Genomic DNA, 13,596 nt, shown 5'->3' with positions numbered 1-13,596 from the left:
GTTTGGCATGCTAATGCCGTCGTTGGTAGCTATGCTAATGCTATAATTAGCCATGCTATTGTTGTCATTGTTTGGCATGCTAATGCTGTTATTGGTAGCTATGTTAATGCTGTAATTAGCCATGCTAATGCCGTTGTTGGTAGCCATGCTAATCTGTCTCATACCAAACTGTCACAACATGGTGACAGTTTAAACACATGTAAAAAAAAAAATCACAAACTGCAGCTTTAAAGGGAATAAATTAATGTCATGTTGAATTATGGAAGAAAACTGATCTCTGTTAATAAATCACATACTTACGCCATATGTTTTAAAATAGCTTCATTTCTGGCTCTTTTTATCTAAAAAGTTAAAACTCCATGTGAGGAGCAGAGAGACAGAGCACAGGCCAGCATTCAGGAGCGTTACCCCGCTGGAGTGTTTGTCCCTCGCTGCGATGCACAGGGGCAGTTCCTACCTCAACAGGTAACTCTAGAGTTTCCTTTTGCATCACTTTCACCTGTTTATTCATTCAATCCTACTATGTGTTCATTGATGTTTTTCCTCTTGTGTGTTCCAGTGCCATGGATCTACTGGACATTGTTGGTGTGTTGACAGCAGGGGACAGGAGAGAGCAGGAACTAGGACGGCACCTGGCGCCTCACCTGTAGACTGCAGTAAACCAGGTAAGAAAGCTGCTTCCAGCAGAGGACTGATGACATCAGCACAAAAATGACTAAAAATGGAGAAACTGAGTTTATACCAGGAGACAATCACTTTTTGATCAAATTTTCTGTCAATTAATCAGATAGATTCTGCCTTGAACAATTTCAGCCTTTTGTATATTATATTATAAATACATTAAAAGATGCAAATAAACAATTATGTAATTTTTTTAATTAAGAAAATAAACATTTTATTGCCTAAAATGCCAAAACAAAGTATTCTTTTAGAGATTATTTGCAGCATACATCTGCAGCTAAAAAATACTTCTAACATCAACGTATGAAAAACTCAAATTTATTTTGTTGATTAATTTTGAATCAATTGATTAATAATTGGCTATAAAAAGATATTTAGTAGGATTTTTTAACAGATCCTGGTGAGGTGAGGCTAAAATTGTTTAGATTAAATGTAAAATGAATGTATTTTTTAAAGTTTTGGCTGAATTACAGACTTCTTTTGCATCTGTATAGTCCACTTAACAATTAATCGATTACTTAGTTAGTTGAAGATTATTTAAATAATCAATTAATCCGATTATTTGTTTCTGTCCTAATTGCTTTACATCAATTAGATTTACAAATTTTTATTTTTGCACAGTTTTCTTATGAACACAGCACAGCATATTTAGTTTTTCAGTCTTTATTTTGCACATAATTGAAGCGTTGCTTGTTGTAAAGATCTGTTGCTGTTTAAATTATTGGCAGAAAAGCTTACAGATTTTTGACTTTCCAAACTGGTGAACATCTCCAGATTTTTTCCCCCCAACTAACTTTTTCAAGTGGAATTTCCTTTTTCTGTTTGCCTTTGGTTTTACATCTTCTACAGTGTTAAACTACAACCCCTGATTTATTGTTTCGCATTAAATAGTTGAGCTCTGCGGTTTGGAACCGCCTGCATGAGCTGCTCTGAACCACCAAATTTACTGAATTCTGTGGTTAAATGCTATATAACCTCTAAACCACATGAATCACAAGAACCTATTAATCTGTAAAAAAATAAATAAATACTGAAATTATGTTTTTACTTCTGCACAGACAGAAGCAGAAACATAAAGCGGCTTCAGGTTCAGTTCTAAAGCTGAGTTATTAAAACGCCTGTTGGCTGGTAAACATTTTGGAGTGTGTGTGTGTGTGTGTGTGTGCTTCTTTAAACACAGGGCATTCACATACCATTAATAAAGCACTCCAACTCAAATTACGACATAAACTCAGAGGGCTGGAAAACAGATGCTGCATTTAGTTGAATAAGTGCAGCATCAACAGAGGAGTTTCTTTATGCCTCTGTTGTGTGGTTGCTGGTTTTAAAAGAGGTTTGCGCTCTTCGCAGCGCCTACCAGTCGAGCCGAGAGCGTGTGTGAGAGATGGAGGGCCAGTTTGATCGAGCACTACGGACGGAATCCGGACCCCCAGCAGTATTTGCCTCAGTGCGAACCGGATGGAGAATTCAGGTAGATTCACGTTGAACGGCAGAAATAATTTCAGATCTTGTGATTGTGACCACTCTGCGCTCTCAGTCCGGTCCAGTGTTACGGGGGGTCCACTTACTGCTGGTGTGTGGACCGGGAGGGCCGGGAAATACCTGGTACTCGCTCACACGACGCCGTCAAACCAGCATGTAAGTCAGATTTTTATCTTTTATTCTCTCCTTGCAAAAGTAGCACAGCCACACAGTTACAATCTCAAACTTTATTGTATTTTATTGGGATTTTAAGCTAAATGTTTATCGTGTTATCATAAAGAAGTTCACAATATCTAAATTCTCAAGGAATATTTTAACCTATTTCCTTTAAAAAATTGTGATGTTTCCAGATGCATGTTTTTGTAGCATTTGTAGAAAAAACTGGCTGGGGTGTCCAAAGTGAGGCCCGGGGGTCATTTGTGGCCCTCGGATCGATTCTGTGTGGCCCGCCAGCACAAGTTAGTAGATGCAGATGGAAACTTTTATCTTTAATTAGAGCAGAATTACAATAAACAAATTAAAATATTATGTCTTTTAGCAACCAAATCGACTTAATGTAGCAATCTTTTTGAAAGAGTGACACAAATCCTGTTCTTCCTGGTGGGAAAAAATTGAATATTTATCTTTTTTCATTCAAAGTAATTAGCTAGCTGGACGCTAATTTCTTTGCATTTTAAGATTTAGATCTACAAAGATTTAATCTTCCCTTTCTAGGAAAGAAAAAGCCAGACTTTTTTAGTTGTTTAATGAAAAATGTTTGTAAATTTAGTTTATTATTTTGTGTGCTTTTGACTCATGTTGTTTCATAACCATCATTAGAGTCAAGGAGGTTGAATACAATCACAGATTTTCGTTTTCATCCATCTTACTCGTGCCAGGCCTTCCATCGGTGGCCCCGCCCACCGTCCTTCCCGTGACCCGTCCGGATGTGACGCCTCCGAAAACCGCCGTCACTCTCCTCTACGCTCAGGGCCAGAAAATCGGAGCCCTGCCTCTGATAGGGAGCCGGCTGGACGCAGGGCGCTCCAAAACACTGCTGACGCTTCACGTAAGAACCGCTGCAGGTTAAACTTTCAGCGTAAGAAACATGTCATGATTTAGCCTCCATGTGTCATTTTTATTGGCTGTCTACACCCGATGTGTGAAGTGATGCAATGTGTGAAACATCTGTGCAACTTCTGCTGTGGATGAGTTTCTGACGCCTCCTTTGTAGCAGATGTACTCATCAGAAGAAACAAACTAAATGCCGAAAGTATTAAATTAGAGTGAATAAATCACATTCTGTGTCCATTCTGGAGGGCTATGTATAGACATATAATGAAAAAAAATTAAATATGTGCGCAAAAAAGTTCTAACATCATAATCAGTCATTTGCCTAAATCCATCAACCATTTTGTTCTCCTTTTGGCTTAGTCAAATTTTAGCTCTCATCAAAATGACGGAGGATTTTTAAGGAGGTGGTAGTATTATGAAAAATCAACTTAATCTCTATGGCAACCATTCAGCTGTCCAAAACGTCTGGGTGGACGTAGCCCCGCCTTCAAGATGCATCTCCTACCCCATTCAGCTCCTTCAGACTAGCCAGCAGCAATTAGCAAACACCTCATTATATGAGCTACTTCCCAGTTTAACGCTGGTAAAAACGTTAAAGGGTTAATAGAGGAGCCATGTTTGTAATGACTTCCTGAAAGTGGAGTTTTTAAAGAGACAGAGGCTCAGTTTGAAGGTGCTAAATTACAAAGTTGAATTTCTTCTAAGTCATGTTTTCAAGGTTTCCCTCAGAAAACAGCTTTGAAACTTCACCCTGCTCCAAGCTAACCCCAACTGAGATGCTAATGTTTGTTTACATGCAGGGCTCCATTGTTGTCGGTATCGCCTACGACTGCAAGGAAAATAAAGTGTACTGGACAGATCTGTCAGCCAGGACGATCAACAGAGCTTCAATGGCGTCTGGAGCTGAGCCGGAGATGCTCATCAACACAAGTAGCGCCTGTTCTTCTTCGTCTGGAATGTTTTTATTCTGCTCTGAGGTAAACAACAGCGCCCTCTGCCTGCAGATCTGGTCAGTCCGGAGGGGTTGGCTCTGGATGCCAAGCGCAGGTTGATGTTTTGGGTCGACTCGAACACGGATGTGATAGAAAGTGCAAGCCTGGACGGCAGCAGGAGGCGGACCCTGTTCGACTCGGACCTGGTCAACCCGCGGGCCATCGTAGTGGTCTCATCCACCGGGTAAGACTTTTTATCCGTCCTGTTTGTTTTAAGTTCTTTAGTTTGGAGAAAATTAAGATTGAAAAAGTTTGATATCACCTCAAGATCAGTTTCTGACAAAACAAAACAAAAACAAAACAAGAACGAAGAGAATGAATGTATTAGAGATGCACCGATCTGATATCAATATCTGTATCAGTTATTGGTGACAATGTTCCCAATCTATTCACTCTAATTCTATGCTTTATTATTTGTTTTACACTATATTTAGAACAACTAATGCTACTTTCTGGACCATTTCAAAGGTTTGTTGCAGTTTATTTTTGTCAGTTTATTATTTATTTTAATTTTTTTTTACTCCCAACTGCACTCAGTCACACATTTTGACATGTTTGACCAAACTTGAGTGATCAATAAGAAATTTGTAATTTAGTACATTTGTGTCTGTGCTTTTAAAACAAAGAAAGTCAATTCAGCTGCTTTTCTGTATCATTGTCAGCCGATACTTAACCTCAGATATCGGTATCAGTATCGAAAGTGAAAAAGTGGATCGGTGCATTGTATACCCATACATTTACATTTTTAAATGATTTAATTATCATTTTTGTTTGTTATACTTTATGCTTCTCTGTTAGTCTTAGTTGAACTAAAACTGTCTCATTTCATGAGCTGAACACCAAAATACACCATTATTTATTACTAATTTTGCATTTTAAATAAAAAGTTGTTTGGAGGTTTAATCATCCAGAGCTGAGCGTCTCTCTTCTCAGAGGAGTGACTCATACGCAGCAGGGAACGCACGGTTCGGCTTTTTATTAAAAGCAGGAAATTTAACGCAAGCTGTGAGTCAACACAGTCTGGATCCACGCAGAGCAGAAGGTTCTGCATTTTCTTGCTCCGTTGAGTCTTGTTGCGTCTGGTTTCTAGACACGAGTCTCTAAACTAAACATGATAAGAAACAGAAGGAAATCTACGAGCTGGAACCTCCTTTACCAAAATCACGTTTGATGTTTTCTCTAATGCAGCTGTAAATTCTGCATCCTTAATGCGCTACATCTGCATTTTATCAAATATCACACTGAGATGAGAGGAAGCAGAACAAATGCCACATGTCTCAGATTTTAATTTGTCACATTGCTAGTAGAGCTGACACGATTATTAGTGAAATAGTTGGATATATTTAGCCAAAACTGTACAAAAAAATGTAATATTTCTCATTTAAGATGAAACAAATTAGCCTGTAAAAATGTTCTACTCAACTCCTCAAGTGGTATAAAATAAGAAAAACCTTTTCGTCCAGTTATTAATTAGTTAATAAAAAAATCTAAATGTTTTTCTCTACACTGTATTGATAATGAGTGGAAAGGACTGAGCTTTTTTAAGGAAATAAAGGGCTAATTTTATTATTTATAAAAGTAAATATAAATACTTTGTTTAAGAGTTGGGTAACTTTTTGAAAAAATTCCTCTATTAGGATTTTTACTTTACTTGAGTAATTTTATTTTGAAGTATTTCTACTCTTGAATAAAATTTCTAGATTTTCTACCCACTGAATGAAAATCAAACATGTTTTTAACCAAAACTTCAGCAGACAGACACACAGCTGCAGTTTTTATTAAAGTTTTATAAGTTTTTAATTGATTTTTTTTTTTTAAAGTAATTGCTTGATTTTTTTTTTTGTTATTTATATGAATTATTGTCATTTTTGTCCTTCAAATAGCTACATTTCCACTTAACTTTGATCTGTCTGATTATGAAATTTTTAAATATTAAATGATTGATCATTGATCAGTTACTTCTTACCAAAAACTTTTTTATTTTTACTTCAGTAATTTCTTTGGTTTCTGCTGTTTACTTTTACTTGACTAAAAATAAGTTGAAGTAGTTTTACTTTTACAATTGTTGGATACTTTAACCCACCTCTGATTTTCAATATTGATGAAATAATCTGCAGAATGTAAATCAAAATAATAGATTGAGTAACTGATTAAAATAATTTCAATAATATGTCATAATAAAATGCTAATTAATATTAAAATAATTGTTTCCCAGCATTCAAACTGGTTTCTGCGCTGTGACTCTCTGCAGGAGTCTTTACTGGACCGACTGGAACCGAGAGGCGCCGAAGATCGAGACGTCCACTGTGGACGGTCAGGGCCGTAGAGTAGTTGTGTCTGAACGCGTCGGGTTGCCGAACGCGCTGACCTACGACCTCTCTGCTGGGCAGATCTGCTGGGCCGATGCAGGTAAACATCCCAGGTTTGTTCTCTTCACTTCCTGAAAGCAGAATTGATCTGGAATCGATTCTGTTTCCGTCAGGCACCAAGCTTTTGGAGTGCATATCTCCAAACGGATCCGGCCGCAGGGTGATCAACTCTGACCTGAACTACCCGTTCAGCATGGTCTACCATAGCAACCATTTCTACTTCAGCGACTGGAGGAGGTAGCCATCTTTGATGACCTGTCGGTCTGTTTCTGTTACTGGTTAGTAACCACTGGGTTGTCACAGGGACGGCGTGATCGCAGTCGACAAGTACAGCAGCAAGTTCACAGACGAATACCTGCCTGAGCAGCGGTCTCACCTCTACGGCATCACCATAGCAACCACCCACTGTCTACCGGGTGAGATGGGATGGAGAGTCTTCAAGTAGCTTCTTTTATCGACTTTCCTGAAATAGATGTAGATCTCGATCAAACACAAATGGTTTTATCTGGATAAGAGATCAGCAGATTTTGTAACTTATATCTTCTCTACACTGCAAAAACACAAAATATTACCAAGTATTTTAGTCTAGTTTCTAGTGAAAATATCTTAATATTCTTTAAATAAGACAAAACTAACTTATAAGTAAGTTTTCAGTAAAATATGAGAGTTTGTTTCTAGTAAATAATTCATTAATATTGATTATTTCACTTATAACAAGACATTTTTATCATGTAAGTGAAACTAGAACTTTTTCTTCAATATTAAGTATTTACTTACTTAAAACAATCTAATATTTCTTGCTGAACGGTTTCTTGTTAGTTTTGTCTTATTTCAAGTGAACTAAGATACTTGCAATAGAAACTAAACCAAAAATACTTGGTGAGATTTTGTGTTTTTGCAGTGAAAGGTCTAAAAATCAACCGCTGTCCTCCGTTTCTCAACAGACTCACGTCTGCACGTTTTCAGTTAATGATAAATTTAATAACCTCAACAACTTTTTGCCATATTTAGCTAAATTTCAGACAAAAAAATCAGTACTAGCCAAATTGGTGATCGACCAAAAAGTTCAACTCCAGATGCAACATGGCTGTGATAGCTTGTTTTTATGTAAAAGAAAGAAATATATTTTGTGGATAGTCACCTTTAAATGTAAAACATTGCTCAATTCTTTAGCATCGCTAATAAAAGAGACAAGATCCATCTGTCCGTGCTGACTCAGTGTGTGAACCGAGCAGCCATGATTACACCGTCGCTGACGACCCTCTGCCTGTACTTTGACTGGGTCATCATGTCTGACGTGTTAATGAGTGCAGATGTCCTCAGGGCTGTTTTTCAAACACCTTCAAAGTGTGATGCAGCCTCTCTAAATACAGGATAATCCCCAAAGTGGCACCCTGGCAGATGTCACTCATCTGCACAGCGCCGGTCCCGATGATGTCCGCCGGTCCCTTCAAAGGCGGCTGTTTGGGGGAGACTTAAAAGCCGCCGTTAGCCGCCATTTTGTTATAAATGTGCTGCAAAACTTTGTTGATGTTCAGCTAATGTAAAAAAAATAATAATTTCACAATTGTATCGTTTCCATCAAATACAAAATTAAATTAAAATCACAGGTGAATAAGTTGTTAAAAACTGTCACAACATCATCCGCCTAATACTTCCTGTTGTCTTTTTTGTCGTTTCCAACAGTAGCAACATTTAGTTGTTGATCATGTGACTCATGACTTGAAAAATGTTTCCATTGCAGTTTTGCGAAATACGCTAATTTCAATATAGATAAAAAACACTTCATGCTAGCACAAAAACATTTTAGCAAAAAACTGGAGTTTTGTTTTTTTTTTTCAAAATTGCTGTGTTTCCATTGAGAAGATTTATTTTCCACAGTTATTTGGTCAACGGAAACGCAGCTGTTGAAAACATCAACACATTGAAAACTCGTTCATTAAAAAGAACAGAGGCACTGAAAACATTCAGATTTACACAGGAAGGGAAACCTGACGTCATGGAACTAATCTTCTGCTCTCGTTTCACAGGGAGCCTCTAACGAAGGACCAGCAGTCCTTTGATGCTACAGTCGCTGGATGGAAGCAAGAGTTACAACCCTCACTGTCCTCACCCTCAAAATATAACCCAAAGTAAATGTTTTGTAAATTTGTTTTATACCTCATTTTTTTCTACTGTTTTGAGTTATTTTGTTTTCTATCAAAGCTACAGAACAAAAGATTTTAGAAGTTTTTCACGAGTGTTTTCCTGTGACTTAAAGGGAACTAAAAAGTTGGAAGCAGTTAATCAACTTTGAATTTCACTATGTTGGTGTAAAACGTTGATGCTGGTTTGTGCCGCTATCATTTTAAAGAAATTAATGAATGTTTCCAGAGGTCATCGAAGGTCAACAGAATCGAGCAAATTTGGTCTCAATCAGCTGTGCTACAAATATTCAAGCTACACAAAGATAGCACAATTAATTTATATGAGTTTTGTTAAAGTCTTAAATATTATAACAGCACAAACTAAAACAATAGACACCAATTTAATTCTGCAGTAGGTATGATTCCTCCTGTCTTAATTTAGAATAAGTTCTGGTCTAAAGCCGGTTAGCCGTTAGCTTTAGCGACTTATTCTAAATACGATGCAGATCGTTATCTACTACAGGTAAAATATTGACTGCGTTTAACTCAACAGAAACTGGAAAACAGAACAGTAACAGCATCAGGGTTTTTCTGTGTCCAGTTTCTGTTTCATGCAACTTCAGTGACTTTTGAAGTAATTTGTATGCTTTCTTATTAATAATAATTTGGATTCAGCAGTATTAGCATTGCTCCAGATAAGTTAAGTTAAGATAAGGTAAGTTCAGCTGCATGTCGCCAAGAACTACAAGAAATGTTGGTTTTATTTAGTGTTATTTCTTTGCGTTTAAAAAACTGAAGCGCTTGAATCTGCGGTTCGGACATAAATGGTGCCAATCAGACTGATGCCAGCAGCAAACCTGTATTATTAATAATAAAATAAATTTCTGAAACAAAAGCAGCACAACCCACAGATCGCAGCAGCTGCAGTCCTGGATTCCCCACAGGAGAAAATGTCGTTTTATTTTGCTGAATATTTTGACATTTTAAACCTTTTCTTGTTAACGAGATGTGATATTTATATCAATAAAATGTGATTTGATACAAGTTTTTTTTTTTTTGCTGTTGTATAAATCACACCCTATGTGATTTTGACCGCCTCAGGATGAACATTTATTCAAAAAATAAACAAACTATCAGAGTTCAACACAATCGTCCACTTTTGAGGAATTTCATTTCTGTACCAGAACTACAACAACAGTTTCCCTTCTTTAAGAAAACAAATCTTTGCCTCTGAAACTTGGACCTTTGCTCAGTTTGTCCAAATTGGCCCATCTCATGCAACAACTGAAAAAAAACATTTCCTTCAGATGTCTTTGAACAAAAAAAAAAAAGTTGCTTTTCTCTGCAAATCAACTCCAGTGACCTTGGCCTCTCATCTGCCGACCTTGCCCAGCCGGTGGTCCGTCTTGGGGTCGGCTATGATGGCCTGGACGGCGACGATGGCCTCGTTGATCTTCGTCTGCAGCTCCCGCAGCTCCTCGATGTGCAGCAGGCGCAGAATCTGGGCCGCTTCGTTCAGGGTCGCGTCTGCCGGGGGGGGGAGAAGAGGAGGAATGTCGTCACCGCGCGCGTTTGAAACAAAAGAAAAACGAGGGGTTTAACCTCACTCACCTCCAGTGTCGAAACCCAGAATGTGTTTGTCCAAAGCGACCGGAACACCCTGCAAAGAACCGCAGGAGGTTTTTAGTTTTAAATCGGAGTTCAGATGTTCACGCATGTCCTCAGCTCACCTCTCTGTTCTGGCTGGCCATAGCAATGGCCTCTGGTGAAAGTCTCTCCTGGATCAGGATACGGATGGCCTGCCAAGAACAGGAAGAAGCACTGATTAGAGAGCATCGCTGCAATTCCTAGTACGGAAATCAAACTCAACCTCTTAATTCTTCTGATTTGGAATTTTAAAAAAACTTACAATCTCCATAAAAAAAATCTATCAAATTAAGGCCTTAAATTGTCTTAAATTCACTGAAAAACAATAAGTTGGCCTTAAATATGTTAATAACAGGTCTTAAATTTTGTGGCAGGACTGTTTAATCTCATACTCTACCAGAGTTATGTAGTAACTACTTACATTTACTCCATTAAACGTATTTTTAGGGGTAGTTTTAATAATCGTACACTTTTACTTGAGTGAAATTTCTGGATTTTCTACCCACTGAATGAAAAACAAACCAAATATGACACACACCTGCAGTTTCAGGTAAAGTTTTATACGTTTTTTTTTTATTGAAAGAAGCTAATTTCTTTTGCCTGATTGTCTTATTTTTTTGTTGCTTATATGAATTATTGTCATTAAAATACCAAAATTTCCACTAAACTATATTTTGGTCCATCTAATGACACAATTTTTAAATATAAAATGATAATTTGAGTAGACTTTTTTCTCTTGAGTAATTTCTTCACTTTTACTTGAGTAAAAATATGCTGAAGTTGTGCTACTCTACCCACCTGTGTAATCTATGTAGTTTTCTTTTCTCTTGCAGTTCTGCTACTTTGTGTGGATCTATCCATTAAACCCCCCAAAAATACAAATTGTAGCAAATTCATCTGGATGACATCACTCTCTTCTCACCTTTAGCATGACCAGGTAATCGTCATGCCGCTGTATTTTGAGGATGTTGGCCAATGCTGTGACTCCTGCTTTAAAATCTGGGGAGTTACCTAAAAGAATAAGAAAAACAAACATTGTAATTAACTGAAACAGTGAAAGGAAAACAGAGATGGGGGATTTACTTACTGTCGAGGTTGAGGAGAGGATCCACGGCCTTATCGCTGTTAGCGGACGTGTCCAGCGGCCGACAGTTCTTATACTTTTCAACTGCATAACGGAAGAAAATAAGTTGTGTTGTTGCACCGCCATCTAGTGGTCATTTTCAGTGTTTCACCTGAAGAAAACTTGGGACGGATTTATTTCTACTGCCTTCAAACTGTTAGCATTTAAAAATGAAAATTATTGTTTTGAAGTGAGTTTATAATCTGGTGCTTTTGTTTTAATATCCTGTAAATGCAAAAGTAAATCATTTGTAAGGACTGGCTGAAAACAGCCAGTAAAGAAACAAATGTTTGTACACATTAGCTTCAGTGTGTGATGGTCATTGTAGGTAGAAGAAAAAAGGAATAAAGCTCCAGACAAAACAAAAATTTTTTTAGACTAATGTTAGAATTTTTATTGAAAAAAATTAAAACTCCTTTTTTTCTATCTACAATTTCGCTAGTACGTTGTATCAGTGTAGTAATTGTTGAAAATAAAGTTATGTTTAAAACATGAAGAATTACGGTTTCTTTACTTTTGTGTGACTTCAGCTCTTTAATTTGGTTGTTTTAAATATACTTCAGGTGCTAAATTCGTCCAGGAAGTTTTATGAATCAGATCTGTCTGTAAAAAAATATTGCTTGATCAAATAAAATCAGATATATTTTCTATCTGCTGTATGTCTTACCATTGTCTCCATATTCGTAGCGTACAGCCAGACCCAGCAGCCAGTCCAGGGCCTCCTTCTTCTCCTGAACTCCAAAGGGACAGTTCAGATCCAGCAGGTACTACAGAAACACAAGCAGAAAGCTTAAACTCAGGTCATGGTGTCCAGATTGTCCAGAGATCTGGACAGTCTCACCTTCTCATAAGCTTTGGGCCAGTCTGAACTGGGGATGTTCCTAAGGTTGCCTCTGTCCTCGATCTTATAGTGTCGGATCTTCTGGTCCTCCAGCCACACAATGCAGTTCCTGAATTGGGTTTCATCTGAACCAGAGTCCAAATGTGACCATTAGTACAGAAATTAATTGGTGCCTTTATTAAAATCATACCAGAAATCTTCATTAAGAGCCTTTAATACGTTTTTAAAAAGAATATTAAGGTTTACTAACATTAGTAAACAGATTTGCTTAAATAGGAAGCATTAAACTGCACTGATATTAATTTAAAGCGTAGAATGCCTCCATATATTCCTATTTTTAGTCTGGCAATTCACTGTCTCCTTATAGCGACACGGTTCAGAATACGTACACACGTCAGCTAACTCCGTGAAAACCTGAACGAAACCGGCTAATCAGTCACTTTTCTCCCTCACCTGAGCAGTCAAATCCGTTCGGGTCGTGGTAGTCTAGCCCAGTCAGTTTCCTGCGAAACATTTCAGAACAAATACTTAGCGCAAAATCTCCGCTTTTCTTATTTAGACTGTGGACTTGCGCGGCTACTGCTCTGCTAACGTCTTGCATATGGCAGTGCGCATGCGCCCACGTCGGACCCTGCTAGTTCTTAAATGACCTTTCAAAATAAAATCCTTAACACCGAAGAAGGAAATTTAAATATCGTCACTTTTCTAAAATAGTAGCCTTAATTATTTTTCGATAACTTTTTTTTTTTATCTGAAGAAATTTTGGTAAAGATGTGGGGTTTTTTGGCATTAGAAAACAAAACATTGTTTTGTAAAAAAACAAAACAAAACAAAAACTGCTGTAATTTGTATCAAATACAAGTATCAAGAGAGCATTACAGCTCTTTATTATATTTTATTATTAACTCTCCTTTTATCGAAAAGTTTTGACTTTTTAAAGACATTTATCTTGCGAAATTTCAACTTTATTCTGAAAAAATACGACTTCCTTCCTTCTTGATAATTCCCATTTTTCCTTTATTCTTTTACTATTGTGGTATTTTTTACTTTACTTAAACATTTCTACTTTGTTCTCAATACATTTTATAAGTTTTTGTTCTTGAAAAGTGATTCTGAGTTTACTTTTTCCTTTATTTTATTTTTTATCTCATTAGTAATTTACAAACAGGTAAAGAACCAAATTGATTTATTTTCTTTCCTGTGACTAATACTTAGTAGAGTCAATATTTGATTTATGAGAAATTACTTACACCACACATTTAAATTTGCTAAAATGCAGAGC

At 37.1% G+C, this 13,596-nt stretch overlaps 2 protein-coding genes across 9 annotated transcripts in view; one reads left to right on the top strand and one right to left on the bottom strand.

The window, feature by feature from the left end:
- The window catches only part of nid2a (nidogen 2a (osteonidogen)), a 94,709-nt gene extending 83,507 nt beyond the window's left edge, over window positions 1-11,202 (top strand). For 7 of the 8 annotated variants that reach the window (XM_044110092.1, XM_044110097.1, XM_044110096.1 and 4 more), the window contains 11 exons: window positions 350-465; window positions 560-665; window positions 2,032-2,152; window positions 2,219-2,319; window positions 3,042-3,211; window positions 4,017-4,146; window positions 4,221-4,392; window positions 6,460-6,617; window positions 6,691-6,814; window positions 6,881-6,993; window positions 8,608-9,747. In XM_044110092.1, coding sequence (XP_043966027.1) covers window positions 350-465; window positions 560-665; window positions 2,032-2,152; window positions 2,219-2,319; window positions 3,042-3,211; window positions 4,017-4,146; window positions 4,221-4,392; window positions 6,460-6,617; window positions 6,691-6,814; window positions 6,881-6,993; window positions 8,608-8,618 — 1,322 coding nt within the window. In that variant the 3' untranslated portion in view covers window positions 8,619-9,747. Of the gene's footprint in view, window positions 1-349; window positions 466-559; window positions 666-2,031; window positions 2,153-2,218; window positions 2,320-3,041; window positions 3,212-4,016; window positions 4,147-4,220; window positions 4,393-6,459; window positions 6,618-6,690; window positions 6,815-6,880; window positions 6,994-8,607; window positions 9,748-11,183 lie in introns of those variants that run through there. The other variant, XR_006370017.1, reaches the window with a different exon arrangement.
- On the bottom strand, window positions 9,787-13,556 carry rtraf (RNA transcription, translation and transport factor). Its single transcript, XM_044110102.1, has 8 exons — window positions 12,768-13,556; window positions 12,315-12,439; window positions 12,141-12,240; window positions 11,438-11,518; window positions 11,273-11,361; window positions 10,434-10,502; window positions 10,315-10,363; window positions 9,787-10,230 (listed from the first exon to the last, which is right to left on the bottom strand). The coding sequence occupies exons 1-8, from the start codon at window positions 12,913-12,915 to the stop codon at window positions 10,076-10,078; spliced, it is 816 nt and encodes a 271-aa protein (XP_043966037.1). The 5' UTR covers window positions 12,916-13,556; the 3' UTR covers window positions 9,787-10,075.
- Window positions 13,557-13,596: the final 40 nt, after the last annotated feature.

The sequence above is a fragment of the Gambusia affinis genome, linkage group LG24 (assembly GCF_019740435.1).
Source record: "Gambusia affinis linkage group LG24, SWU_Gaff_1.0, whole genome shotgun sequence".
NCBI classification, from domain to species: domain Eukaryota; kingdom Metazoa; phylum Chordata; class Actinopteri; order Cyprinodontiformes; family Poeciliidae; genus Gambusia; species Gambusia affinis.
Note: the sequence above shows the minus strand (reverse complement) of the source record. Positions and strands in the feature narration are given on the sequence as shown.

Bases quoted from the DNA above. Each gene is read 5' to 3' on its own strand.
- rtraf (XM_044110102.1), bottom strand. From the start codon at position 12,915: ATGCAAGACGTTAGCAGAGCAGTAGCCGCGCAAGTCCACAGTCTAAAT. The intron at 11,519-12,140 runs GTAAGACATACA...TCCGTTATGCAG, and splicing joins CTACGAATATGGAGACAATG to TTGAAAAGTATAAGAACTGT. The intron at 11,362-11,437 runs GTAAGTAAATCC...TTATTCTTTTAG, and splicing joins TCCTCTCCTCAACCTCGACA to GTAACTCCCCAGATTTTAAA.